The sequence below is a fragment of the Ambystoma mexicanum genome, chromosome 11 (genome assembly GCF_040938575.1).
Source record: "Ambystoma mexicanum isolate Mex_15411 chromosome 11, UKY_AmexF1_1, whole genome shotgun sequence".
Classification (NCBI taxonomy): Eukaryota; Metazoa; Chordata; class Amphibia; order Caudata; family Ambystomatidae; genus Ambystoma; species Ambystoma mexicanum.
In genome coordinates, this window is record NC_090934.1 from 555749994 (window position 1) to 555777843 (window position 27850).

The 27850-nt window shown below is 44.5% G+C and overlaps 1 protein-coding gene across 1 annotated transcript in view; it reads left to right on the forward strand.

The window, feature by feature from the left end:
• Positions 1-1769: 1769 nt before the first annotated feature.
• Positions 1770-27850, forward strand: part of ABTB2 (ankyrin repeat and BTB domain containing 2) — a 608178-nt gene continuing 582097 nt past the window's right edge. Inside the window, exon 1 of the mRNA XM_069623381.1 lies at positions 1770-3362. Within this exon, the coding sequence (XP_069479482.1) occupies positions 2339-3362 (1024 nt within the window). The 5' untranslated portion in view covers positions 1770-2338. The remainder of the gene's footprint in view (positions 3363-27850) is intronic.

Consider the following 27850-nt stretch of genomic DNA (forward strand, 5'->3'; position numbering starts at 1 on the left):
AAAGAACGCATGCACTGCTGAAGAAGTGGGGTGGAGTTGGTTCAGTGTGAGATGGGCGGTCCTTATGTACCTGGGAAAATCGGGGTCCCTTAGGAGCTCTGATAGCTTGTTTGCGACTTTTGGGGTTGAGGTCCAGTCATGAAGGCCATGGTTCATTAGAGAGACTATCCATGTCTTATACGGTTGCTGCTGGGACCCCTTCATCTAGGATCCAGGGGACATCTAGCAGAGCAATAGCAGCCTCTTGGGCAGACTCGAATATTTTCATTAGGAGCTATTGATTGAATCATCAGAGGCAGAATTCTAGTGTCTTTGGTGTTGGGGTGTTAAATGCCAGAGCACATTGAACTCACGTGGTTGTTTTTCCCCAATAATCTCGTGGTGGGTGCACATGGCATCTGGTCGTCTGAACATTTTCTTTAGTCCCCTTCATCTTTTTGAGTTGGTATGTTTCACAAGTAAGTACTGGGACGAGGAAGAGGGACATAGAGGTAATGCCTGGATTACTTACCAGCAATCTTTATTAATCCTGGTCATGCTCTTCCTCGTCAAAGTACTCTCCCACAAGGCATGGGTGGAGTCGAAAGAGTGGTAATTAACAACTGCATGCTGGGATACATTAATTATTTTACTTCTGGTGGGAGGAATGGAGCATGGAGAAAGAAAAGTAGAAAAGGAAGAATGGTTCTGGAGGCTCGAGGTAAGTGACCTCACAAGCCAGAGCACCTGGAGACCATGAAAATAGCAGTGGTGTGCGGTATAAATCACCATAACATAACATAGCAAGTAAGTAGTGTGATGAGGAAACACAGGACTAGGAGTTATGAAGATTGTTTGTATGCAATCCAGGCATTAATATACATGCAACGTGCCCCATTGCAGTTGGGAGTTAATAGTCCAGTCCTGGTTTTAACTTTGCCTTCTGCGACACTTGGTCGAGGGTTTACAATGGGAAAAGCTGGGACTAAAAGTCCCAGAATGCAAAATTAAAACTAGGACTGGGCTACCATCTACCGACATAAATGGGCATGTGGCATGTGTGCAATACAAGCACAGCAGCGCTTCTGCTATGTGCTGGGGTGTGTTCACACAAGTATGGCAGAGAAATACTAGTGCGGTGGCTTTAAAGTAGTGCAGCTCTACAGCATCTATCACTCCCACGCTGATAAGTGCTGTTCGCTTTTTACACATGTTCATCACATCTGTATGAATTATTTTATCTTATGGAGGTAAAGGGGGATCACAAGACATGCCCGGGCAACACTTTCCATCTCTCTTAAAACTTCAACACACTCACACAACACACGCGTCCGAAACGCCCACAACACGGCGCTATACTAAAAATAAACGAGTCTACTTAAAACGCCACTGCTTTTGCGCCAGTGGGACAGGTCCCAACCACTCTCGCTTATGGCGCATGAGTGAACTGATGCAGAGGGCACTAAAGGGATTTAACGAGCATTGCATAAAGAGGTAGCCAGGATTATGCCTCCAGTGTTTACCTATTAGCGAGGGCACCGCCGGGAGGCATGCCTTCTCCTAGTCCCCGGCTAGGAAAGGGTTAGGCGGCCGACAGAGCATGCTGGAGTTGGGAGGCAGCCCCGCTGTGGGCCCGGCAAAACATGTGTGCCTACCTCATTTGCATGCGGACCGCCTGGGTTTGATCTCATTGGCTCGGCCCACGTCTTTGCAGCAGCCCATAGGCCACTGCCCTGGGTTCATTTGCATGAAGGATTCGCGCAGCCTGGCAAACTCTGAGCTGGGAGAACTTTCCCATCCGCAGAGCTGGATGGCGGATTGTCACAGCGGTGGATGGGGGGATTTCGACGGATCTGGAGGGGGTGCCTGTCACAGAACTGGAAGGAGGGACTGCCAGAGAGCGTTACGTATCCTGCAGAGCTGCATGGGGGACTGCTGCCGAGCTGGAAACAGTGACCGCTGCACTTTCTTGGAGTGCTTTCATGGGTGTTGCTCCCACCTCTGTTTTGGGGTTGGGAGAGGGAAAGAGAGAAGGCAGCACAAAGAAGGCAAGTGTGCAGTAAACTGGTACGATGCCGGCTCTACCTGGACTAAGCAACCCCAGCTTTGAATCGTCTCCACAGCTGCTCGGTGATGCAATTTGCTGCAGCTAAAGATGTAACTTTGTTGGCAAACGCCACATATGCCTTTCTTCATTTTCATTTTTTTTGGATCAAGATGAGGGACTCTCTCTTTACCAACGTGTTGCACTATTTCCCGGGGCTTGTTTTCGATTCCAGAGAACTCCTGCTTGTGTGGGAGTTCTAAGGGAAAGATCAACGCGTGCTGTGCCATATTTGACCCCGGTCGGTCTTCCCCTATGGCCGTGATGTATAGCTCTACTTTGAAGACCCTGGAGGACCTGACCTTGGACTCTGGGTATGGGGCGGAAGATTCCTGCCGGTCCCTCAGCCTGTCCTCCTCGAAGTCCAACTCTCAGGCCTTGGCCACCTCCCAGCACCGGGGGGCCTGGTGGTGCTACTCGGGGTCCATGAACAGTCGCAACAACAGTTGGGACACGGTCAATGTCGCAGTCCTTCCCGAAGACCCGGAGGCAGCAGACCTCTTCTCTAAGTGCTCCAAGCTTCCCGACCTCGAGGAGTTCCCATGGACCGATGAAGAGATTGGGAAACTCTTGAGAAAAGGCGAGGTCAATGGAAGGACCTTCTCAAAGGAGGCCAATGGAAAGTCCTTCCCCAAGGAAACAAACGGAAGGACCTTCTCAAAGGAGGCCAACGATAGGACTTTCTCCCAAGAGGCCAATGCCAAGACCTTCTCCCCAGATGCTCAAGAAAGGACCTTCTCGCTGGAGTGCCAAGGTAAGACCTTCTCTCAAGAGGCAGTCAGAAGATTATCGGCCTTGCTCAAGAGGGCCCTGATTCGGATTGCCAGGGAGGCCCAACGCCTGAGCGTCATGCATGCTAAGTGCACGCGGTTCGAGATCCAAAGTGCTACCAAGCTGATCTTGAGCTGGGCCCTTGCTGAGAGTTGTGTTCTGGCTTCCGTACGGGCCCTATCACTCTATAGCATGAGTGCCGGCGAGGGCCTGAGAAAGGGCAAGTCGGCCCGCTGCGGCCTAAGCCTGTCCGTGGGCCGGTTCTTCCGCTGGATGGTGGACACCAGGATATCAGTGCGCATCCATGAATACGCAGCCATCTCGCTGACCTCCGTCATGGAGAACCTGGTGGAGGAGGTCAGGAGCCGGGTGCTGCTGAGCCAGGGACCCGACGGGGCAGGCGGCGAGGTGTCAGTGGACTTCCTTGAGCTGGTCATCAACAACGACGCGGAGCTCTGGGGAGTGTTGCAGCCTTACGAGCATCTCATATGTGGGAAGAACGCTAATGGTAAGTGCTAGGTTGTTGGACTCAAAATCCTGGAGTAGGTCTGTAACTTACAATGTAGTCAAATGATCTTCTGCACTTTACTACCAAAGGGATACAATGTAAACATAGAATGTGATGCAGGGTAAAGACTGCCCTGTCCATCCATTCTGTACATCTCCTTATCTAATCTTGAACGCATGATCTGCTTGGTCTCCAGCTTTACTCTTGTTTTCTACATGCTATTGTTTTCCTCTTTACTCCAGGCTTGTAAAGACGTTATTATACTGTCTTTGTCCTGACTACACTTTCCAGGGTGCTGTTCCATAAATACATTATACCTTGTCTGAAAAGACTGCTCCAATATCACGCCTGATCCTTGCTCCCGGTAAACCTCCTGCAGCGCATTTATTTATTTATTTATTTATGGATGTCTAAACTGAACTGGTCTGCGCAAAAGTAAAAACAAAAACCAGTACATTTAGTGCACATCAGCATAAAATATGTCTTAGAAGTTCCTTTCTGATGAAAATGCAAGCTTTTGCATAGTCTCGATTCCCTTTGGGGCCCGGAGGGTCTGTCATATTCCCCGACCACCCCAGCCTTGCACTCACATGAAAGGTTCTCGTTTCGCGTGAAGATTTGGTGGTTGGTTATAATATAGCTCATATAGTTTTGTGAGGTTGCTTCAAAGTGGTGGAGAAGAGAGGGGGTGGGGGAAATGGAGAATTGAGACCGCTGAGTGAATAGCGCCAGGCGTACGCGCTCGGCTGTGACACGGGGCAAGAGTGTCTTTCCAAGTGCGTACCTCGGGCAAGTCGGGACTCCGCCTTTCACCCTTCCGAGGTGGATTCGGGAATACCGGTGGATTGGGTAATAATACCAGCACGCCGAAGCTTAAGGAGGGTCCCATAAAGCGCTATTAAGAGAAACCTCGAGTGGGAAGGAAGGCAATTACGATGCTGGTATGGCGCTTACACAGCAACGAGGCCACTTCAAGGCCCTGAAAGAAAAGAAGGGGTCAAGGGATGGAAAGGGGAATATTTATGCCGGAATGCGGCTGCTCCCAAGCGCAGAGTCAGAAATCGAAATAGATAGGTATGGGGGTGGTGGGGGGCGGCACATCTAATGTTATTTGCATAGCGCGTGTACAGTGTACACCCTCTCACGTTGACCCTAGTGAGTGAGTTACACCACCCCTCCCCCGCCACCCCGCAGTCTTAATTTTCCTTGTATTCTGGAGTTTATAGATGTGTATGTATAATGAAAGAAGCAAATATAACAATACTTTTCATAGAGCGCTTCATGCGGTATTCCTCCCCTGTCTAAGCGCTGTACTACTAGCTAGCTGTATTATTAGAATTAATGGACTGACCTTTTCCAGGGTTCGACTCTGCTTAACCTGCCGATCCACCGCACCAGGCAACCCGAATGCAACGAACACTATCAGCCTTCTCAAGCATGACAACATTTCCATTGCACGCTCTTCCCTGCGCTGGTTTTCAGACCCCAGACTCACTTTCCCCTTACAGGGTTTGGCTCAGCGCTTGACCGCTCCCCCGGCTCCGGATATATTTAAAGGTCCAGGCTCGTATGCAGCGTTTAATGCAACCATGCCAATTTCTGAGCGCTTACGTTTTTTTCGCCAAGTGATGCGAGCGTGTATTTATTTATTTTACCATTTGTAGAGCGCACACACACCCTTGGGCATCAGGGCGCTTTTACCGGTTACACGCCCCCCCCCCCCACACTCCCGTGGGAGGGCAAGTCATAGATTATTTAACAAAGTTTTGCCCAGGATCACAGAATGTGGCCTTCTGGAAAGGCAAGATGAAAGCGCTGGTGTCGGGTTGCAAAATCAGTAGACCACTCTCCCCCCAAGAGTTATTCGGTGATTGCAGTTCACTATCTGTTCACGAAGTTGGTTAATAAAATTCAATATCAATGTGTAATTTTATTGTAATTTAAACATACTGTATGCACTCCACTACATGTTTTAATTGATATCAAGCTTGCAAGCTGTCCCCGCCCATTGGTATATTGATGTGGTGTCGGTGCTGTGTGGGATTGTCTAAGGAATCTTATGTGTACCCAGATTTTAGTCTGCAATGTGTGTGTATTCTGCGCCCCCCTTGGTTGGGTGGGCTATACCTGCCCATTCGGTGCTTGCCAACATTGCCACACATTTGGATGTCATCTTCTTTACACTTTTTTCCAGCTGGTACTGTCACCCACAGCTAGTTAGAAAGCTCAAGGAGTTAATGCACCGGCTGCAGAGATCCATGTGAACCATGCACCTCGGCATGTTTTCCTCCACGGCTGTGACTTTTGTAACACCCTATTACTCTACAAGCAGCTCAACACGGATGAGCCCCCAGGAGGTTGAACGCGTCTGTTATTGCTGACCTTCTGTGAGAGTTCTGTGTTTGATTCTGGAAAGTCCTGAATCGCGGTTAGGATTTAGGTGATAGTATTTTTTTATAACGGAAGATAACATGTGAACATTTGCTTTGTGTGTCTTCTTGTGCTTTGACTCTGAGGGGAAACCCCCAGATAAAGAACTGCAGAGCAGGGGGTGTGGGTGTGTGTGCGATTTGTTAACTTTTCCCTGAAAAAGTTCCCGAGCACATTACATCGGATGCTGTTTTTCGTCAAACGTGCTTGCGAGATAGATAACTCAATGAGTTTGTTGCTGTAGGGGGGCCCTTGGAATGCCTCGTCAGAAAGAGGGTTGGGGCCAAATAGCACCTAGAAATGCTTTGTTGTGGACATGTGTGCCATCTGTCCAGGTAGGATAGCTCAGGGGCAACATGCTCGCCTTGGATGCAAGACGCCACGGAGCAACACGGGTTTGATCCCCGGCTCATCGCTTAGAAACCTCTGGGTATTAAGCACGTGATAAATAGCCTATCGTTTAGGTGTAGCGTTTAATTAGTGGGCAGATCGTGTAAATTGCACAGATGATAGCCAATGAAGGACCACTATTTGGAAGGAATGAAAACATGTAGTTCTTGCACTCGTCAGGCAGTGCAGATTAATGCCATTGCTTCACTGGTAAATTGGTGTGCAAATGTCAGTTTAAAGTAGCCCGTCAGGCGGGCTACATTTTTCTCATTGGTGCACTTCATGTGACCCGGGCCAAGGACACCTACCTGCACGCCCTCAACGCTGCTGCCTCCACAAAGGCAGAGCCCGTCCAACCCCTTCTGGCTAGCAGTGAATTGTCAGATCATGATATGGGCGGATTACGCATGCGTGCACGCCCCCCTCGCCCCGCGCCCCGCAACACCACCGGAACTGTCTCCTCGTGCTCAGAAGGAAGACGTGCAGAGTCAGCCATGCTTGGATTTGGAGCTATGATCTGAACGTTACACATATGACGGCCTGATTCATGGAATGTGTGCCCGGTTCAAAGTGACTTTGCACTGCCGACACAAACCCTGATTCATGGGACCGTTCAAAGTGTACTTTTGCAGTGCAAAGTTAGCGCATAGTGATTTATGCAGTACAACATCAGTGGAGTAACTTTGCTGAAAATGTTGGGGGGAACATGACATCCGAAGAAAAGGTGCCTCAGCCAAATAAATGGGGAAAAAAATGCCGTGCCATGAAAGTTGGGTAGGGGACAAACACCCGGTGCCCCCCTAAAATAACGCCCATGTACAAAATGACTTTGCCCGGACTTTGCACAGCAAAAATAACCTCATTAATAGCGAGTTAGTGCCATTACAGTAATGCCTGGCAAATGCCATACACAGGCCTACACAAAAGCCAAACTGTTGGCATTCCAATGGTTGCTTATTTATTGACCTGATTTTTCTCTGCAATTAAAACCTTCATATCAAAGGTAAAGATACAGAAAAACCACAGGAAGCCTAAACACAAGTAACCAATAGAAACCTAAACAAACTACACAATCAAATGACCTGCATGGCATACATACAAAGCACAGTGTTGTAGTCATAATGACCTCTTAGTGCTATAACCCAGAATGAGGAGATCTGATAACATCTACCAATGCCAGTAGGCAAAGCACCAATGAAAGAACAATAAGGGGGGGTGAACGCGAAGGGGAAAAAAGGAAGATGCACAAAGCCATCCGCTTATCACCACTCCTCTTAGCTGAGGAAGTAAGAGTTCAGATCTTATTAGAGTTTGTCCTTTGGTTTAATTCTGTACGAATGTCTCCCCTATGTTCTGCTGAATTTCCTGATCACAAGGGTGTTCATGCAAAAAGGGTTTAATAGCACCCTGAATAGCACCCATGGATGTTACTTACATAGTGGTAATAGAAATGGCTGTTGGACAGTTTGTGGTGCTTACCTTTCGGCACAGTTGAAAAACACACATGTGACAAATACACTCAAACACATTAACCCAGTCATAGAAACTGAAAAGCACACACACACACACCACAAATGTAATAGGTGGCTCTTGCTCCCTCGCCATCACCAGGTCCAAGGCATATTCCCCTTGCAGTTCTCTCTGCTTCCGTTCGTTGAAATATGCAGCCGACTTTCCAAGCACAAAAAAAGCTGTGTCCCCTTGCCGTCTTCCTCGCAGCATTATCCAAGCGCAGACCACATAGTCACAATTACCACAAGACCCTGACTACGGCTTCTTGTGTCTGGCACAGGCTGACTGGCAAATCAAGGTGGTCTACTGTCTAACTATAAGCCAGGGCCACTGAAGGTGGGGAGTGGCAAGGAATAAGTTTGGCATGATGGGCAATTAAAGGGTGCGAGTGAGAAGGAATTGGTGATTGAGCAATGTGGGCAAGAGAAAAAGGTGCGTGCAAGGGAAGGGAAGGGGATTGAATGAATAGTTAAAGGATCGAGTAAAAGGGAACAGAGGTCTGAAAGTTCATTGTAAGAGACAGGGGGCATTGAGGATGAGGTGCAAGGGACGAACACCGAAGGATGATGGGTAAGGAAAATAGGGTAAATGAGATGGAGGTACATACCTGGAATGGTAGGTCAGCAGGTCAACTGTTGCTGAGATCTATGCCTGACCTGCTTGCCACTGCACCCGGTTGTGGGACTGGATTGCCCCCCTTTCTCTGTTCTGACTAAGTAATGCATACTGGCTTTATGAACATATGATTCAATTACTATTTTCTTATTTTTTTTCAGGTTGCTTTATCATGTGACGTGGTGCTTTGAAAGCACACACTTGTATCGACTAAAATTATAATGATAGTACATTTCCATTATAAATATAATCTTAGTCTGTTTCACAGATGTATTTGTCTCAGGATACCGGCGATTAATATGCTTCCCCCTTGTAGATGTATCAGTGCCTTGAAAATCAGATTTATTGAACAGTATACTAGTTTAGTCCTTGAATAACAACTTTGCAGAAGGCATTTGCTTTGTTTCTAATACTGAAGATGGAATATGATAAGATGAATTCTCACCTGCTTTCTGAATTGGAAACTGTGAAACCAGAAAGACAGGGCTCAAATCCCCACCTTCAACGCTTCATATATTGTGATCCTGAGCAAATCACTTTTCATCATTTTGCCTTATTTTCCTTAACTATCTATAGAGAAAGCCTCACTCATTCTGGTTTATACTCTATAGTGTTACTCTATAAATAATTGTAACAATGCATGTTAAACCTACTAGTGAGGATGCAGAATGACAATTGAGGGTCTTATGTTGTGGGTAAACAGGGCGCAGGTATGGGGTTTGTGTTGTGGCCTGAGGTGCAGGAAGCCAGGTATGGGTCTTTTGCAATGACAGCTCATGTTGGCCTGAGAGCAAATCCGACCCCCTGGTTCAGCAATGGCTCTGCTCTACCAAGGAATTCTTGACACATCTTTACATTGTTCCAAAACTAAAGAGGGGTGGGAGGAGGTGTAGCCTTCTGTCAAACTACAAAGTGTAACACATTGAAAACTGCGCTCAAATTGCAGACTTCCCATTTACCAATTATATTATTCTGGTGAAATCATTTGAATATGTTTGGTAAGTGGTAGAATTCTGGGGCCCAGGTCTCTAAGAAACCACAAACATGCTGGAAAAATATGTTACATGAAAGGAAAGTTATGTCAATGATGTCTACTATATATATTTGAGAATGTGTAATGGGAGAGGTCGGTATTTAGATTACTTGTTCTGGAAGTTGGGGGTCGCTACACTGTGGGTTCGGGCGATGTACAATGGGCCACAAAAGTAAACTTGCCACCCAGGCCAAATGTTAACAGTCCTCCCCTGTATATAAGTACGCGATTGTTGTGGTGTAACCCCAATATGCTTCTTTTCAGCAACTTACAAGTGTTTGGACGCGGCTCATGCTGCAATACTAAAACATGTAAAGCTCAGACAGCCACAATAACCAGAGCAACCATCAGTGCACAACACAGTCTGTGGCGGATGAGAGGGTCCAAGGACTGCAAACACCCACAAAAACCCGGTCCTATAGATGTGGTAACTGGTGGGCCTGAGGAGGCTCTCTAGTGGGTGGGTTTCACTTTGTAAATTCCCATCCGTGCCACAATATGGGATTTTGGTCATACTTCCCTACAATACATTATTCTTTCTTGTGAAAGTTACTCTGAATAAACTTATATGAAAAGTGAAATTTAAAGTCTTCTTCGGAATGAATTCAATATTAGCACTCTGTGCGAGCGCCGCAGCCAATTAGGTTACTCGGATCGCGGTCTGAATCCCACAATGTTCCTGTGTTCCGAGCAACCTGGAGACTGCTCGCACCTGCCCCACCATTTCCACCACCTTCCGCTCCTTCGTCGTCTCTTCACCGTCCCCACCCCACTTACCGTATTCCTCTGGTGGCGGCCCCACCGCTGCTGCTACATCCCAGCTCACCATGGAACTGGAAGAGGGTCTCTGCATACAGCCCGCGTTCCATCTCCTTGGTGGCCATCTTAGGTAAGTATTTTGTTTGAATGAACAGGGCGTCCCGTACGTTAAAACAAAATAGATTGCTGTCAGCACTCCGGGTTTTCAGATTAAAGACCCAGGGTGCTTATGGTAATAAAACCCAATCTGGCTGTCCAGAACCGGGTGATAACCACACCAGAGCCCATCATTATAAATTGGGCCCTAGGCCGTTACGACCAGAACTGGCCCGGGATCGGCTTTTATTGCTGTAGAAGAAACCCCAGGAGCTATGTTCTATGATTACAATTTTAGTTTGCTCATACAGAACCGGGTTCTTTTCAGAATACTGTATTGAGTGCTGCCAAAAGGTTTAAATGATTGTCCACGTAAATGTAGTAATTTGTTTATAATAAAAAAGACACTATGATTAATGATTTTTTCTTGATGAAGAAATTGTGATTAATCTGACAGATGAGGGTACAACGCCAGTTTTCATGGATACTGTCAAGTATCAAAAAAAGTGCCTTAACCAACTTACCATTGGCAAATGTTCCAGAGAATCAACCAATTGGATTAGCACCAGGATATCCCGTGTGTGCTGGGGCAGGAGTATTGAAAATAACTGTATCCAGGTATAGGATAAAGTAAAAATGCTGGACGTGGTCCATAGTATACAGTATCTCCTTAAAGTACTGAAACATGCCAAACCCCTCCTCGCCCCTCAAAATCACACCACGCTGGTTAGGGCTATCAACGTGCCCCCTTTAGATTACTGCAACGCCCTTCTGGCAGGTGCAAGCAAGGGTAACTTAAAGCCATTGCAGGTACTACAAAAGAAAGCAGTACGCATCGTACATGACATCCCTAAGAGAGAGCATGTGGCACACTCCAGAAAGAAATGTGATTGGTTGCCTGTATCATCAAGCATACATTCCAAGATGCTTGTGCTGACTCATAGATGTGTACACGGTAATGCCCCTGCTTACCTAAGGGACCAAATCAAACCCTACATACCTTCTAGACAACTGCACTCATGTTCGCCTGGTTTGTTGACGGTTCCCAGATCCAAAAAAGCTAGAGGCCTTGGACAATTCCTTTCCTGTTCTCTCAGCCCTAGCCTGGAATCCTTTGCTGGTAGCATTATAACTAGAAACATGATATTCGGGTGTTCAGGAACTCTTGAAAACACACCTATTCAACTGATCTGGTTTCTTCTTTTTCGACAGTCTTCCATCTAGTTGTAATTCATGTTTGCCCCGTCATGCAAATCCAACGTGTACATGTAGCGCCTTGATGCCTGCAGGCTTTTGGTGCTTTATAAATATATAAATAAATAAAAAGGTGCATCTAATAACTTGCCCTTGAATGGATATCCCAGTGACTTGTTTATAAAAGATATTAAAGAACTACTAAACCAATCAGAGTCCAAATATTTGTATACAAATAAGACCAAGAAATATTTGAGAAATTGACATCCATTCTGGTCAATTTTTAAAATTTATGAGGACGTAAATAATTCATCCAGGCTCCCTATAGTTGACAGACCGGATATACTTGTGGAACCATAGCCGTAATACATTAACAAAACAGTAGCTATAAGAAAGAGGAATGGGTAATATTCCTGGAAGAAAGTATGACAATAAATAGTTTATTTAACACGTTCTATAGATTGTTCCATTTAACTATTTCACCAAATAGGAACAATACTTTCACTCACAAACATCAGGTACTTCTATGGGCACATTGTGGCGCCCTCGTATGCTAATGTTGTCATGCATCATTTTAATTAAGCAACATCACCCGAGCAGGGGGGCATTAACGGGCCAGGTAATGCCCTGGGCCACGTAGAAGCAGAGCAAAGCGATACCTGAATCAAAATGAATAGACATACATTTAAAGGTTAGGCGACGTGCAGAGACTGCAGCTGAAAAGAGGGTGAACACTTTAGCTCTTTTTAGGTTCAGAAAATATTCTGACTCTATTTATTTTGGGTCGGACACTGTATTAGCTCTGTTGAGATTCTGACATTCCAGCCTGCAGTCTGATTATGGCACTACCCTAGCACTGTTCGGGTTCTTAACTATTCTGGCTATGGAACCATTCTTGCTGTGCCCAGGTTTTGTACTGTTCTATCTCTTTTCATGATTTGGCATATTCTGTCCCTATTCTAGCACCATTCTGGCTCTGTTCAGATGTTAGCACTGTTTCACTCCTTTCGGGTTCTTGCACTGTTATGCCTCCATTCTGGATCTGATCATATTCGATCTCTGCTCATGTTCTGATATTATTCTGGCTTTTGTGCCATTCTAGCCTTGTTTACGTCCTGACACTATTCGTACTCTGTCAATGTTCTAGCACCTTCATGCCTTTTTTCTTGTTCTGGCACTATTAAAGGCCCTCTCAGATTCTGGAGCTCTTCTGTCTCTAGCACTATTTTTCTTCTCTTCTGCTTTGGCACTACACCAGCTCTGCTCATGTGCTCTCCGTAGTCTGCACATATTCTGGTTATGGCACTATTCTACCACTGATAACGTTCTGACTTTATTCTGGCATTGGATGACTTTTAGCACTGCCCATGTTTTTTTTTTTTATTTTTTTATTTATTGTATATGGTTTACAAGAAACTTTTACCAAAAAAAGACTTTAAGAAGAAAAAAAAAGACATTCATTACATTTAAATTTCAAATATACAAACAAGCATTAAAACATAGATCCAATTTCCAGTTAAAATTTCCAGAGAATAAGGGACACATTTAAATTTAAATTTGAAAGGTTCAGTGCAAAGTACAGTGCAGCATTGAGAAATATATATATGTTTTTATTTATTTATTGTTGTTTTGATCAGTAAAACCTGACCTTTCAACAACAAGAAATAAATATCATTACAAAGTGTAAAAATATAAATTAAGCATCCAATTTTAGAATCATTATTACATACATAAGAAAAAAGAAGAAAATTATACAATTATTAAGAACAGTATCAATATATTACATATTAATTTGCACAATTAGAACAAGGATCATACTTCAACATAAGATACATACGTACATCACAACTCAACCGTTTAGGCAACAACCGTCTCTGGCAATTTAATTTCTAGGGCGTTTAGAAAATTCACAAGCGCATACCTTATTTGTTTTGAATGGCCTTGGAATACTATTGTCCATAATTCATCATGCATGACTACAGGTTTATTGATCAAATGTTTAAAATAGATTATTCTAGATGGTAAAAGAGTAACGCATTCAACCACTAGATGTCTCATTGTTTCTACCTGTTGATGACAAAATCGACATGTTTGAGCAGATGTCTTCTTCCATCTAAACAAAATTTCTCTGGTGGGCCAGATATTCAATCTAAAACGCAAGAAGTCAGTACGATGCCTAGGGTGTGGTGATTGACTTAGTTTTCCATATGTCCTTGTACTTTTAAAGCAAAAGGATTCGACCCAAATTTAATTATTTTCATACACGCTTCGTGGGTTTTGATCCAATCTGATTCCCATAGTTTACTTTTCGCTTTGTTGGGATTTTCAATAAGCAAGACTTCAGAAACATCCACTCCTGTCAATATTTTTTTAACACTAGTACGCCATTTCTTTGGAAAGTGCTCATCAGATAATAATAGGTAACTAGATATAATATTAAGTAACCCATTGGTACTCTCTTTCATAATGCACTTTCTATATAAGAGGCACAATTTCCATTTAAATGCAGCGTAAAGTGATATAAGTCCCAATTCATGTCTAATGATTGAAATAGACTCAGAATTAGGGAGCATAAGCGCTCTTTTCCAAAACTTACTTTCATAATTAGCCCAGTATTTGTATGATAAGCATATCTCAGCTTTAGATCCATATAGGATGGTAGGCACACATTTTTGCTTGTAATATATAACCATTGGTTTAATGGAAAACTTACAATACTTTGCCCGAATTAATCGGAGTTGAGATAATGCATTCTGGAATTTCGATTGTAAGTGATGTTCTTGTGTTATATCCGACAATTTACTAGAGACACAAATTCCCAAATAGATATAAGATTTTACAAGACGTAGGTTAATGCCTTGTAGTTGCCAACGACAAGCTCTCCGACCTTTATTGCCGCCGAATTGCATTACCTGAGTTTTTTTTTGTATTAATACAAATGCAATTTCGTTTAGCATATGTATCTAAAGCACTTAGCATATTACATAGGCCGGTAGGCGTCTTGGACATTAACACCATATCATCGGCGTACAAGAGCCACTGAATGGCTACGCCTTGTAATTTGGGTGGATCGACAACCAAACCCTCAATACATGAGCCAAAATCCAATAGGAAAAAATTAAACAAGGCTGACGCCAATAGGCATCCTTGTTTCAATCCCCTTGTGGTTTGTATGGGATCAGACAGCAGGCCTTCATTATTCAGACAAATTGAAATGGATGTATTTGAGTGTAACTGGATTATCCATTTAAGTATGTTCCACGGGCACCCGAGATCCATCAGTTTCTTGAATAATAATTCCCTTGGAACAAGGTCAAAGGCTGCTTTGAAATCGACAAAGGCCATATATATTGCTTGATTGCGTTGAGTATTCAGGTGAATGATGGCTTTCAGAGTAATTAAATTAATAGTAGTACCTAGTCCGCGGACAAAACCTGTTTGAAAGGAATCTCGAAGGCATAGTTGATCTAACCAGCAGTTGAATTCACCCAAAATCAAGCGGGCAACATTTTTTCCAGGGCAGTCCAGCAACGCAATAGGTCTATACGATGCTGGATCGGTCCTGTCTCCTTTCTTAAAAATTGGAAGGATAATTGATGTTTGCCAGTTCGCGGGCACCAAACCTGTGAACATAATATGGTTGAACATACAAAAGAGAATGTCTGACCAAAGATGTTTGTGCTGCTGTTTTATCATGACATTATGTAGCCCATCTGGTCCTGCCGCTCTAGATACACTCAGTTTGGATATGAGAAATAATATATCTTCACAATCAAAATTGACAGTATGATTAGCCACACTGCCATCCCATGTTAAACCAAGATCAGGAAAGGGTGAGGTATATATAGTACCATAAAAGTCATTCTAAGATTCATGAGAGATGGAATTCACCTGTAATGAGTGTTGATTTTTCAACCCAATATTGTTTAATAAAGCCCATATGCCTGCTGATGGTTTGAGGATGATTTGATTCAACATAGCCTCCCCATCATGTTGGTATTGTGTGGCACGCCGATTTTTAATCCAGTTTTTATACGCCCTTTTTAGTTGTTTAATCTGATCTTGCTTAGCTCCTGGGATGGCAGGAGGTCTGTTTAACAATTCCTTAATATGCCTTCTTAGGTCACTTTTCTTGCGTTTTACTTCGAAGTCAAAGGCATGTTGATGTAGTTGAGTAAAACCTTTAAAACGAGACCTCTGGGTTGCAAATCGCTGAATAATGTGTATATAACAACCGCTAAGACATTCAGCATCATCAGCATATTGTGCCGACAATGCATCTCTAAACTGGTGTAACTTTCACTGGGACCAATATAATCGATTAAGACCATTGTTAATCCGTAAATTAGCCACATTCATATTTAGAGGAAGTTTCTTTGTTTTAGGCCACTCATATATCAATTGTAACCAACTATGGTCACTCAAAAAAGTTGGTTTAATGGAAAACATGGATATGTTGTTCAGGCATTTGGCATTTACAAAGATATAATCCAACGTTGCGAAGCTGTTAGCATTGTGCCAAGTGGATTTGGGGGGAACATCTCCGTTTATTGAACCATTGACCATTAAAAAGTTACGGTCAGCCATTAGAGTTAACCTACGACATTCATCAGATAGGGGGCTCCAACGTTTGGGAGCTAAAAGATGCAAGTTCAAATCCCCCATTATGAATGTGTTGGTTATAGTAACATCCAATGTAAGTTGGTCAAGAATCCTCCTGAGAGTATCAAAGAATTCATTCGAAGATAGATGTTTTTTCCCCCAGTAAATATTTACCAAGGCACAAAAACTTCCGCCAACGTGAAGTTTTACATATTGAAAACATGGTGATGGTGACCTATGCCAAATAATTTCAATATTCTTATCCTTGCGGAAAGCCATAAGTAGCCCCGCCATAGGACGACCCTTACCTGGCTCCACGGCTGGTACCACAAGAATATTGTATTTATCCCATGTTGGAGTATTACAAAGCCATGTTTCCTGAAACATTAATATATCAAACTGTGAGAGGTCCTTGTTTTCATTATTAAAAAAGTGTTTATGACCTCTTGTGTTCCAAGAAAGAAGGCTAACTGAATCTGTCTTCCGAGATAGTTATGATCCCACATGTTCACTATCATGGGACCAAACATTACGGATAGGTCCCGCCCCTGTTGTTTTAGAGGCTATCTTTTCACCATATGTACGACTTTTGGAATGATCGATATTTATTTGTGCTTGATCATCATGAAGCACATCTTGTGTCACTGTAAAACCCAAGTTGTTAAAGGCAGTTCGAGCCAGCCACAATGTGTTTAATACCACTCTTGACTGCACAAATAAACGTGCTTCTGTTAGATCTCGGTCGTTGGTAAATTCTACCAAACTAATATCAGCTGATGTGATATCTTCAAGAGCGGTAATGTCAGCACAAATATTCAATATGCTAGCTCGATTCAAATCATATGTAGGAAAAGGGTGACCACGACATCTTATGAGAAGGTGATAATGATTTTTAAATTGAGCATTACCAGTATGCTTGGATGATCTTGGGGTAAGCTCACTCTGTTGTCTTGAAGTGGAGGATATGGAACCCCTAAGTCCTACCTCCGTAGGCTCATGTAAGGATATGTTCTGTGATTTCATGGGTCCCTTTAACAAAGGTTCAACATTAGGTGGCCCCCTTTGAAAAATCTGGCTATTTAGTTCAGATGCATTTAGTAAACCCTGATTGACTAGCTTGCTGGTTTCATTTTCTCTAGCATATCTTTCAAAGGAAGCACAAATCTCCTCTCGTAGATCTTGTAGTAGCTCATCAGAATTCAGTGCCTGTCTTTTTTTTCCCCCTCCTGTAAGTTGATGGAATTCGTTTGTTTGATCTTACTCTTAATAGGTGGAGCAATATAACGCTGTACAAGAGCCTCACTAGCTTTAATCTGTTTGTCAAATGAGGCTCTTAGTTTTGCTCGTACATCCTGAATAATAGCAGTAGTTGTAATTAACGAGTTATCAACCACTGCGGAGGGATTAATGCGAGCACGACCTAGGTCTACGGCCGGCATCCCTTTATTGCCAGCTAATGATTGAGGACCTTCAATAGTAACAGATTGAATCAAGGATACCGCTCTTGGAGACTGAGTGCTGTGATGTAACTGGTTAATAGATGAAGATGTTACAACTTCCAGCAGATCATCCAATGGTTGATATTCTAAAGCTTCTTGTCTACTAGACTGAGTTTCAGTGTCTTCACATAATTTTCGTTTTTTCCTAGTCGATGCTGCTAACCTGATGACTTTCTTCGCTTTCATCTTAGTGTTTGTAGTGGGAGATAATTGAGACTTTTTTGGTTCTGGTTCAACTAAGGAGTGGCCAAAACTAGCCACAGATGGAATTTTAGAGTTACCAAATATTGGAGCAAATGTTACACCCAGGACTTTTGGAGTTATCCCAATTGTCATAACAGGAGCTAATTGAGCGGAGGCTTCTTGTGGAGCCGATTGAGTAGAGGCTTCTTGCGGAGGGGGCAAAGTAATTTGACCTTCCATTAAGGTCTCAGACGAATTGGCCGATGGATATTGAGGTCTAGCATCTAAGGTAGTATTGGAAACAGTTTTTTTAGATATCAAATTTAGTGACAACGTATCTGGCTCTAGGCATAGATTTGTCTGTATGGATTGATTGATCATCTTGTGGATACTAGGCCGAGATGGCATAATGCGTGCCTTCTGTTCTTTTCTCAGAAGCATATGTAACATGTGCAGTTCACTATTTTGGGAACGCATCTTTTCATCGAGTGATTCATACAATTTAGCCAGAGATAAAAGAGCAGTATTCATGGCACTCAGCGTATTATTTAATGCCGGTGCCTCAGGAAAAGAAAATCTATTTTCTTTGTATGGCATCTGACTATCACGAATGAAATATGGGTGACTAAGTTCTGGTTCTGAAAATCTGGTGCGTCTAGGTGTAGGAGCCACAAAAGATTTATTGGAAATTGATGATGGAGATTTATCAAATAGTACCGGAGATTTATATAGGTCAGAGTATTTAAACTCTACTGATGGCAAAGAGTTTGACTTATGCTCCTGACCTATACACTCATTTGTATGGATGTGCGAGTTATCAGTTAGTTGAATCAAATCACCCGTGTTTGAACAAATGTACAAAACATCATGTGATCCTGGTTCATGGGGGCTAGACGCCAAAATAGACGCCAATGTATCATCTCCAAACTCGCCCACCGTTGTTAATTTAGCGTACTCGGTGCGTAGTGTCCGCTGGGCTGCAACGGAGCATAGAGGCACAGGGGGGGGATCATTCGGAGGCTGAACATTCAAATCAACCACAGCGGGAATGGTTTTTGTGTGGTACCTATTTCGCCTGTAGAATACGCTAAGGCGATCGTAGCGTCGGCCACCTCTAATCCTGGTAGAGGCAACTGAGCGCGTGCAGTACAGGTAATGCGATCAGGCAAATCCTTCTCTGTATGAATTGGTGATGTTACTAAGTTATTCACAGGATCTTTTGAAACCAGATCTATTGGCAAAGGAACTTTAGCCAAAGCCAGATCTATTGGCAAAGGAACTTCAGCCAAAGCTGTACAAACAGCGGCCGCCTCTACCACATTAACACCATTAACATGATGATCTGGTGCCAGATCTGTCGCCGGAGTAATTAATGTTAGTGGCGGGTTAATCTTCGCTAATGGGGACTGCAATGTATTTTTTCCTGAGCCAGCAACCTCTGAAGTGCAAAAGGACCGAATATCCACATTAAGTGAGGACGCTTGTTTCCTCTCTTTATGTTCTTTGGACTTCTTGCTAAATAAAACCTTAGTGGTTAGAGGGGGCACTAAATTGTGTATATTAATCGCTGACTCAGGCATACCAGATTTCAGCGAGTTGATATGGCGTGACATGAGGATATTGATAATGAAAAGCACACAAAGGGAAACCCACAAACAAAAGAAGGATAAACTTACTATATAACCCGAACCCGCTTTCCCGCTAGACAGCAATACACTTTGCAATTCACTTTTGCAATTCGCGCGCGCATTCGCGCATGCACGGGGTTTTTAAACAGAGATGCAAAGCTCGCGGGATGGGTGGATCCAGTAGACTACACAGAAAAAAGGAAAACACAAAATAAAAAGAAAAAAGGGGAGGTCACTAACACAATCCACAATCAATAAATGACCTCAAAGTGCGACCAAAGTCCAAGTAGGTACTGCTCCTACCCAATGAAAACAGTCCAATGAGGCCAACAGGGCGTGGCCAGCACGATGCAGCGGGACAGATGGATTCGTCCGGCGAAAACTTCTGGCAACCCGGCAAGACCCAGCGAGACAGCAATACACTTTGCAATTCACTTTTGCAATTCGTGCGCGCATTCGAGCATGCGCGGGGTTTTTAAACACAGATGCAAAGCTCGCGGGATGGGCTTATCCAGTAGACCAATGAAAACAGTCCAATGAGGCCAACAGGGCGTGGCCAGCACGATGCAGCGGGACAGATGGATTTGTCCGGCGGAAACCTCTGGCAACCCGGCAAGACCCAGCGAGACAGCAATACACTTTGCAATTCACTTTTTGAGAAATATACCGACATTAAAATTTAAAATATTCAGAATTCTAAAATAGAAAATAAACCTGCAGAAATTACAAACATTTCATAAAGACAGGCATAATCATATCACTGCCCATGTTCTGATTCTATTCTGGCACCTGCACAATTCTTGTTGCATACAGATTATGGCACTTTTTCAGATATTTCCAGGCTCTGCCGCTATTCTGGTTGATGGTACTATTCTAGCTGTTTCCAGGTCCTGGCACTAGTATGTCTTCCGGGGCTGTTCTAGACCTTTGCAGGTTCTGGCACTATTTTGGGGGCCCGCACCATTCTTGTTGCTTTCAGATTATGGCACTGTCCCAGATCATTTCAGGCTCTGTCACTATTCTGGTTTCTGGTTCTATTATAGCGCTGTGCAGGCTCTGTCACTGTTCTGGTTTCAGGTTCTATTCTAGCCTTGTGCAGGCTCAGGCACTTTTATGGGTTCCGGTACTATTCTACCTCTGTGCATGTTCTGGCACTTTTATGGGTTCCGGTACTATTTTAACTCTGTTCAGCCTCTACCAATATTTTAGCTCTGGTTAGTTTCTCCCACTGGAATTATTCCAACCCTGCACAGGATCAGGCACTGGTCAGATTCTGGCACTATTCTGGGGCCCGCACCATTCTTTTTGCATTCAGATTATGGCACTGTTCCAGCTCGTTGCAGGCTCTGACACTATTATGGTTTCTGCTACTATTATAGCTCTGTGCAGGTTCTGGCACTATTATGGATTCCGATACTATTCTACCTCTGTGCAAGTTCTGGCTCTATTATGGGTTCAGGTACTATTCTAGCTTTCTGCAGGTTTTAGCATTATTCTGGAGCCCACACCATTCTTGTTGCATTCAGATTATGGCACTGTTCCAGCTAGTTTCAGGCTCTGGCACTATTATGGTTTCTGCTACTATTCTAGCTCTGTGCAGGCTCTGGCACTATTATGGGTTCTGATACTATTCTACCTCTGTGCAAGTTCTGGCACTATTATTGTTTCTGCTACTATTCTAGCTCTGTGCAGGTTCTGGCACTATCCTGGTTTCTGGTGTTATTCTAGCTCTGTGCATGTACTGGCACTATTCTGGGGCCCACACCATTCTTTTTGCATTTAGATTATGGCACTGTTCCAGCTCGTGTCAGGCTCTGACACTATTACGGTTTCTGCTACTATTCTAGCTCTGTGCAGGTTCTGGCACTGCCCTGGTTTCTGGTTCTTTTCTAGCTCTGTGCATGTACTGGCACTATTATGGTTTCTGGTGCTGTTCTAGCTCTGTGCAGGTTCTGGCACTGCCCTGGTTTCTGGTTCTTTTCTAGCTCTGTTCATGTACTGGCACTATTACGGTTTCTTGTGCTATTCTAGCTCGGTGCAGGTTCTGGCACTATCCTGGTTTCTGGTGCTATTCTAGCTCTGAGCAGGCTCTGGCACTATTATGAGTTTGGTACTATTCTACCTCGATGCAGGTTCTGGCACTAATATGGTTTCTGGTGCTATTCTAGCTCTGTGCAGGTTCTGGCACTATCCTGGTTTCTGGTGCTATTCTAGCTCTGTGCAGGTTCTGGCACTATTCTGGTTTCTGGTTCTTTTCTAGCTCTGTGCAGGCTCTGGCACTATCATGAGTTCCGGTACTATTCTACCTCTGTGCAGGTTCTGGCACTACTATGGTTTCTGCTTCTATTCTAGCTTTGTGCAGGTTCTGGCACCATGCCTGGTTTCTGGTGCTATTCTAGCTCTGGGCATGTACTGGCACTATTCTGGGGCCTGCACCATTGTTTTTGCATTCAGATTATGGCACTGTCCCAGCTCGTTTCAGGCTCTGACACTATTATGGTTTCTGCTTCTATTCTAGCTCTGTGCAGGTTCTGGCACTATCCTGGTTTCTGGTGCTATTCTAGCTCTGGGCATGTGCTGGCACTATTCTGGGGCCCGCACCATTGTTTTTGCATTCAGATTATGGCACTGTCCCAGATCGTTTCAGGTTCTCACACTATTATGGTTTCTGCTTCTATTCTAGCTCTGTGCAGGTTCTGGCACTATCCTGGTTTCTGGTGCTATTCTAGCTCTGTGCATGTACTGGCACTATTCTGGGGTCCGCACCATTGTTTTTGTATTCAGATTATGGCACTGCTCCAGCTGGTTTCAGGTTCTGACACTATTATGGTTTCTGCTTCTATTCTAGCTCTGTGCAGGTTCTGGCCCTGGTTTCTGGTGCTATTCTAGCTCTGTGCATGTACTGGCACTATTCTGGGGCCCGCACCATTGTTTTTGCATTCAGATTATGGCACTGCTCCAGCTGGTTTCAGGTTCTGACACTATTATGGTTTCTGCTTCTATTCTAGCTCTGTGCAGGTTCTGGCACTGTCCTGGTTTCTGGTGCTATTCTAGCTCTGTGCAGGTTCTGGCACTATCCTGGTTTCTGGTGTTATTCTAGCTCTGTGCATGTACTGGTACTATTCTGGGGCCCGCACCATTGTTTTTGCATTCAGATTATGGCACTTCTCTAGCTGGTTTCAGCGTCTGTCACTGTTGTTTTTTTTGGCACTATTCTAGCTCTGCTTGTGAAAAAACACTGATGTTGCACTCCTAGAAGGTATAAGTATCGGATAAATACGGTAAAGATATTTGGGTGCAGAGGAGAGTAAAGCCACCCTGGCACAAGGTGGAACAGAAGGGAGAAAAAACACCTATATAAGGACCCTTACGTCCCCTGCAGAACCAATAAACTGAGAACAGTCAAAATTCATCAAAATTTCACGCAAAATTCATAAGTAAATACAATTGTCAACAGATCAATGATTAGGTACTTTTAAGAAAAGTAAAAAGAATTTATTTAAAAAATAATACAATCAAACAAAAGAATACAGAGCTCTGCGCGTTTCGGGTAATCCCCTTCACCAGGAGCTGTATTAGCTCATCAAGTCAACCGATTCAATCTTCCATAACTATAAGGTAAACACGATAGATGTGTAAATATTCTAGCTCTGTACATGTCCTGGCATTATGATGGATTTGACACTATTCTAACTCAGTTCAGCCTCTACCAATAATTTAGCTCTGTTTGGGTTCTGCCTCTGGAACTATTCCAACCCTGCACAGGTCAGATCCTGAAATCATTCTGTCCTTCTAACTCGGGTCATGTTCTGACACTTGTCTGGTGCTGTTCCTGTTCTGGGTCTATTTTGTCTTTGGCATTACTCGAGCTCGGTAAACATTCTGACTCTGTTCTCTCCGTCTTTACCCACTCCGATTTTCCGCGTTCCTGTGATGGGACAGAGCGGGCAGCCAATTTGGGCGTGTGTTCATGTGTCTTCAACAATAATGTATAGGGCCCCATGTCAGCTTTGTGTCCCAGGTCAAGCCTTGTTGTGACCTCTCCTGTTAACAGGCTGCTTTCGTGCTAGACATCGGATTTCTCCGAAGGGCGCGCGTCTTTTATAGATGCATCATGACTTCACTTGTAACGCGCAGCAAATGAGTTGCCTTTAGTTTCTAAAGTACTGGTAGGCTTTCCTCTGGTTCGACACAATGGGAGGTCTGCTGCCGCAGCAGACACACTCACTCCATACTTTGTATTAAATGTGAACTCACTGCAGCCGTAGGACACAACAAAACACCGGTTATCACATTAAGAGATCGGGTGTAGAAAAAGCGAGTTTGCGTGAGGGTGAAAAGTTTGTTCACCTGTGCCCATGCTGCGCCCGTGCGAGATCAGTGGGCGGCCTGTGTCCTTGGTGGTCTCAGGCAGGCTGGTTGTCAGGGGGCAGATGCTCACTAAAGATTCCACGCTGCACCCTGGATCAGGATTAAGGGGTCTAGCATAATCGATCAAAAGAAGGAGGCCACCTCCAGCAGGTCCACCCAGAGAAGGATGAGGCCATCAAGTGCAGGACCATTGACAGGATGGTGAGGGCCCCTAGTGATATGCCCTTCAGAGAAGGGCAGCTGCCTAGCTAAGATGTACCCAGAGAAGGGTGAATGCGCCTAATGTCTGTCCCTCTAGAAAAGGATGAGGCCTTACAGTGCCCGTTCATCTTGAGAAATGTGAGGCCATCACGTGAACATTCTCACTGAGAAGCATGGGGCCCTGTAGCCCAGATCCTTCCCAAGCAGGTAGAGTTCACCTAGTGCAGGTTGGTCCAAAGAGGTGTAAGTTCACATAGGGCAGGTTCCTCCAGAGAAGGGTGAAGCCATCAAATGCAAGACCATCAACATGATGGTGAGGGTCCCTAGTGATATCCCCTTCAGAGAAGGGCAGCTGCCTAGATAAGATGTATCCAGAGAAGTGTGTATGCGCCTAACGTCGGTCCCTCTAGAAAAGAATGAGGCCTTACAGTGCACGTTTATCTTGAGAAATGTGAGGGCATCACGTGAGCATTATAGCTGAGAAGCATGGGGCCCTCTAGCCCAGATCCTTCCCAAGCAGGGAGCGGTCACATAGTGCAGAATTATCCAGAGAAGGATGAGTGCACATAGTGCAGGTTCCTCCAGAGAAGGGTGAAGCCATCAAGTGCAAGACCATCAGAATGATGGTTGGGGTTCCTAGTGATGACCCTTTCAGAGAAGGGCAGCTGCCTAGATAAATGTACCCAAATAAGCGTGAATGCACCTAACGTCTGTCCCTCTAGAAAAGGATGAGGCCTTACAGTGCACGTTCATCTTGAGAAATGTGAGGCCATCACGTGAACATTCTCGCTGAGAATCATGAGGCCCTCTAGCTCAGATCCTTCCCAAGCAGGTAGAGTTCACCTAGTGCAGGTTGGTCCAAAGAGGTGTAAGTTCACATATGGTAGGTTCCTCCAGAGAAGGGTGAAGCCATCAAGTGCAAGACCATCAACATGATGGTGAGGGTCCCTAGTGAGGACCCTTTCAGAGAAGGGCAGCTACCTAGATAAGATGTATCCAGAGAAGCGTGAATGCACCTAACGTCGGTCCCTCTAGAAAAGGATGAGGCCTTGCAATGCACGTTCATCTTCGGAAATGTGAGGGCATCACGTGAGCATTCTCGCTGAGAAGCATATAGCCCTCTAGCCCAGATCCTTCCCAAGCAGGGAGAGGTCACATAGGGCAGACTTATCCAGAGAAGGATGAGTGCACATGGTGCAGGTTCCTCCAGAGATGAGTGAAGCCATCAAGTGCAAGACCATCAACATGATGGTTAGGGTCCCTAGTGAGGACCCTTTCAGAGAAGGGCAGCTACCTAGATAAGATGTATCCAGAGAAGCGTGAATGCACCTAACGTCGGTCCCTCTAGAAAAGGATGAGGCCTTACAGTGCACGTTCATCATGAGAAATGTTAGGGCATCACGTGAACATTCCAGCTGAGGTCACATAGTGCAGGTTTATCCAGAGAAGGATGAGTGCACATAGTATAGGTCCATCTACTGATGTCTCTGTCTTCCTGTTGAAGGCGCTTTCAGAGAAAGAACCGGCACTAGATGGCATTCAGGATCCTAGTGTGGGTTTTTTCCAGAGGTAATGAGGCCATCTTGAGCCTTTTACTTCAGGTCCTTCTAGAGAAGGGCACATACCAGAAATCTTTCTGGAAAAGGATGATATCTCCTAGTTCAGGTCCTTCCAGTGAAGGCTGAGAACACGTAGCATAGGTTCTTTGTGAAAAGGATGATATCTCCTAGTTCAGGTCCCTCTGGATAAGGCTGAGGGAACCCCGTGTAAGTTCTTCCCTAAAACATTGAGGCTCCCCAGTGCCTGTCCTTTCAGATGGGTGATGACATGCAGCAAAGGTGTCCTCCAGAGACAAGTCATTCTAGAATAGGTCTATCCAGAGAGTGACAGGGGTGGGTGGGCTTGGTCTAGGCCTTTCCAGAGAATACTAAGGTTGGGGTCTGCAGCTGGCTAACTCGTCAAAGCACTGATTTCCAATTAAAGAAAGCATTCAACCTTTCGAATTTTCTGATGGATATGTGGTGGGCATTGTCAGGAGGGGTCACAGAGTGAGATGCCTAGAGTGGATTCCATGGTACATGGGGTTTGCCGGCTTCCCACCCCTCCCTTAGTAACACCACATGTGTTGTCCTTTTTTGGGGGGGGGGGTGATTGTCACAGGTTAATAGTTCTCATTTTGTCTTCAATGGTGTGAGCAGGAGGGCACTGTATCTACTCTGAGGGTGATGTGCTACTAGGAACTCAACGTTTGTGCCATTATTTTTATTTGTTTTAGTTGATAAGGTACTGGTAGTTCTTTGTGGGGGGAGTTGTTTTAACATGGGGCCATTATCAACTCGCACCACCATCATGGGTTTTATATCAAGTCAGTCTTGGGACAGAGGTGATCATCAACTTGCGGGTTTGGAAAATATCTTAATCTAAAATATGCCCCAGTGCTCGCTGCTCTATACAAACCATTGTGCTGTTTGTTACAGAAGGTGCTTTTATGGCTTTTGGCAGGGGTCAAGTCCTATAAAAAAAAGTGGGGGGACTCATTAACATTCCAATTGAATGTGGTGTCACCAGATATTAGCATATCAAGGTGCCCTCTGAAAAAAGTGGGGAGATTTCTGAAAAGGTGGGAGTGGGGGGGGGGGGGTCTGTCCACCCACGTGTACCCTCGACTTTAGCCCTGGCTCTTGGTTTTACCCGAGCTGTGCCTGGGTTGCGAAGAACAGTTTGCAGCTAGCAGCGCTTGCTGAAGGGTTCATGTGTTTCCCTCGTCAGAAAGCAGCAGCATTGATCCAAATGAAAGTCTGCTCTTGAAAGTTTCATCATCTGGCCCTGGGCCCGGGGGCAGGGGGAGGAGGCGACTTTGGAGGAAGCGATGGTCGCCATCTGGATAATGTTGCTCTCAAACTGGTGCCCTGCTCCTTGCTATAGTGTAGACCTCAGCTTTTTATATTGGCCCCCAGTGAGGAAGCTGTGTGGGTTGTGTCACTGTGTAAAAGACCTGTGTGAAATCTCAAAGCCGCAGGTTAAAATTCTGTTTCTGACCAGGCTTGCGGCCTTCCCTTAAGAAGTTGATAACATGAGTACCAAGGGTTTCTGAAATATTGGTACCTGTTCTTCAAGAGGCAGGAGACAGTTCAGATTATCGTGTATGCGGCTTAAAGAATAGTTCAACATTAGTACACAGCGGAAGAGGTTTTTGGCTCCATAGAATTTGACACCTGCCTCACCTACCTACATTTAACCTCAATTAGGGTGACCAGATTTAAAAAGTAAAAAACTGGGGTAGGGCAACTAACATAAAGGTAGGACTAACTCTTGAAAGTGGCTGTTGAGGCACTACACTTCAGTAGCGGTTGGAGGAGAAGGAGGTTTAAGTGTTACTGGTGGAATGCAGACATATTAGTATTAATTTATTACAAACTAGCACTATCTTAATTCGTAAAAGGCAGCATTTCTTCTAAGTGAGATTATGCAATCCTGTCTGCCAGCTATGAAGATCTACTAGGATCTACTAAGCCGGCTAAGCCTGTCTGATAGCACAGTGAGTAGAGTGCTCGCTTTGACATCTTGACGCAGGTTTGAATCCAGGCAGGGCCGAACTCAGCCTTTCATCCGTCTGAGGTCAATAAATGAACACCACACACTGTGGGTAATAATATGTAGCGCTATATAAATGCTAAATTATTTTTCTTATTATTATTATCACTACCAAAAACCGGGACCACTGAATTTTCCAACGGAAAAATAATCTTGAGAAGGGGGGACAGAGCACCCAATTTGGAGTGGGATAGAAGCAAACAGGAAGACAAAAGGTACAGAATAAGGCAGCTGAAAGAGCAGGTGTATGCTTGTAGTAGTAGTAGGGCTCCATGTTTAATCATTGGTATTGGATCAAATGCATACTCATAGGAAAGAAAGGGAGTAAAACCCGTTCATGTGCAGGATTTCTCAGTGGGTTGAGTATCCGTTGCAGATATT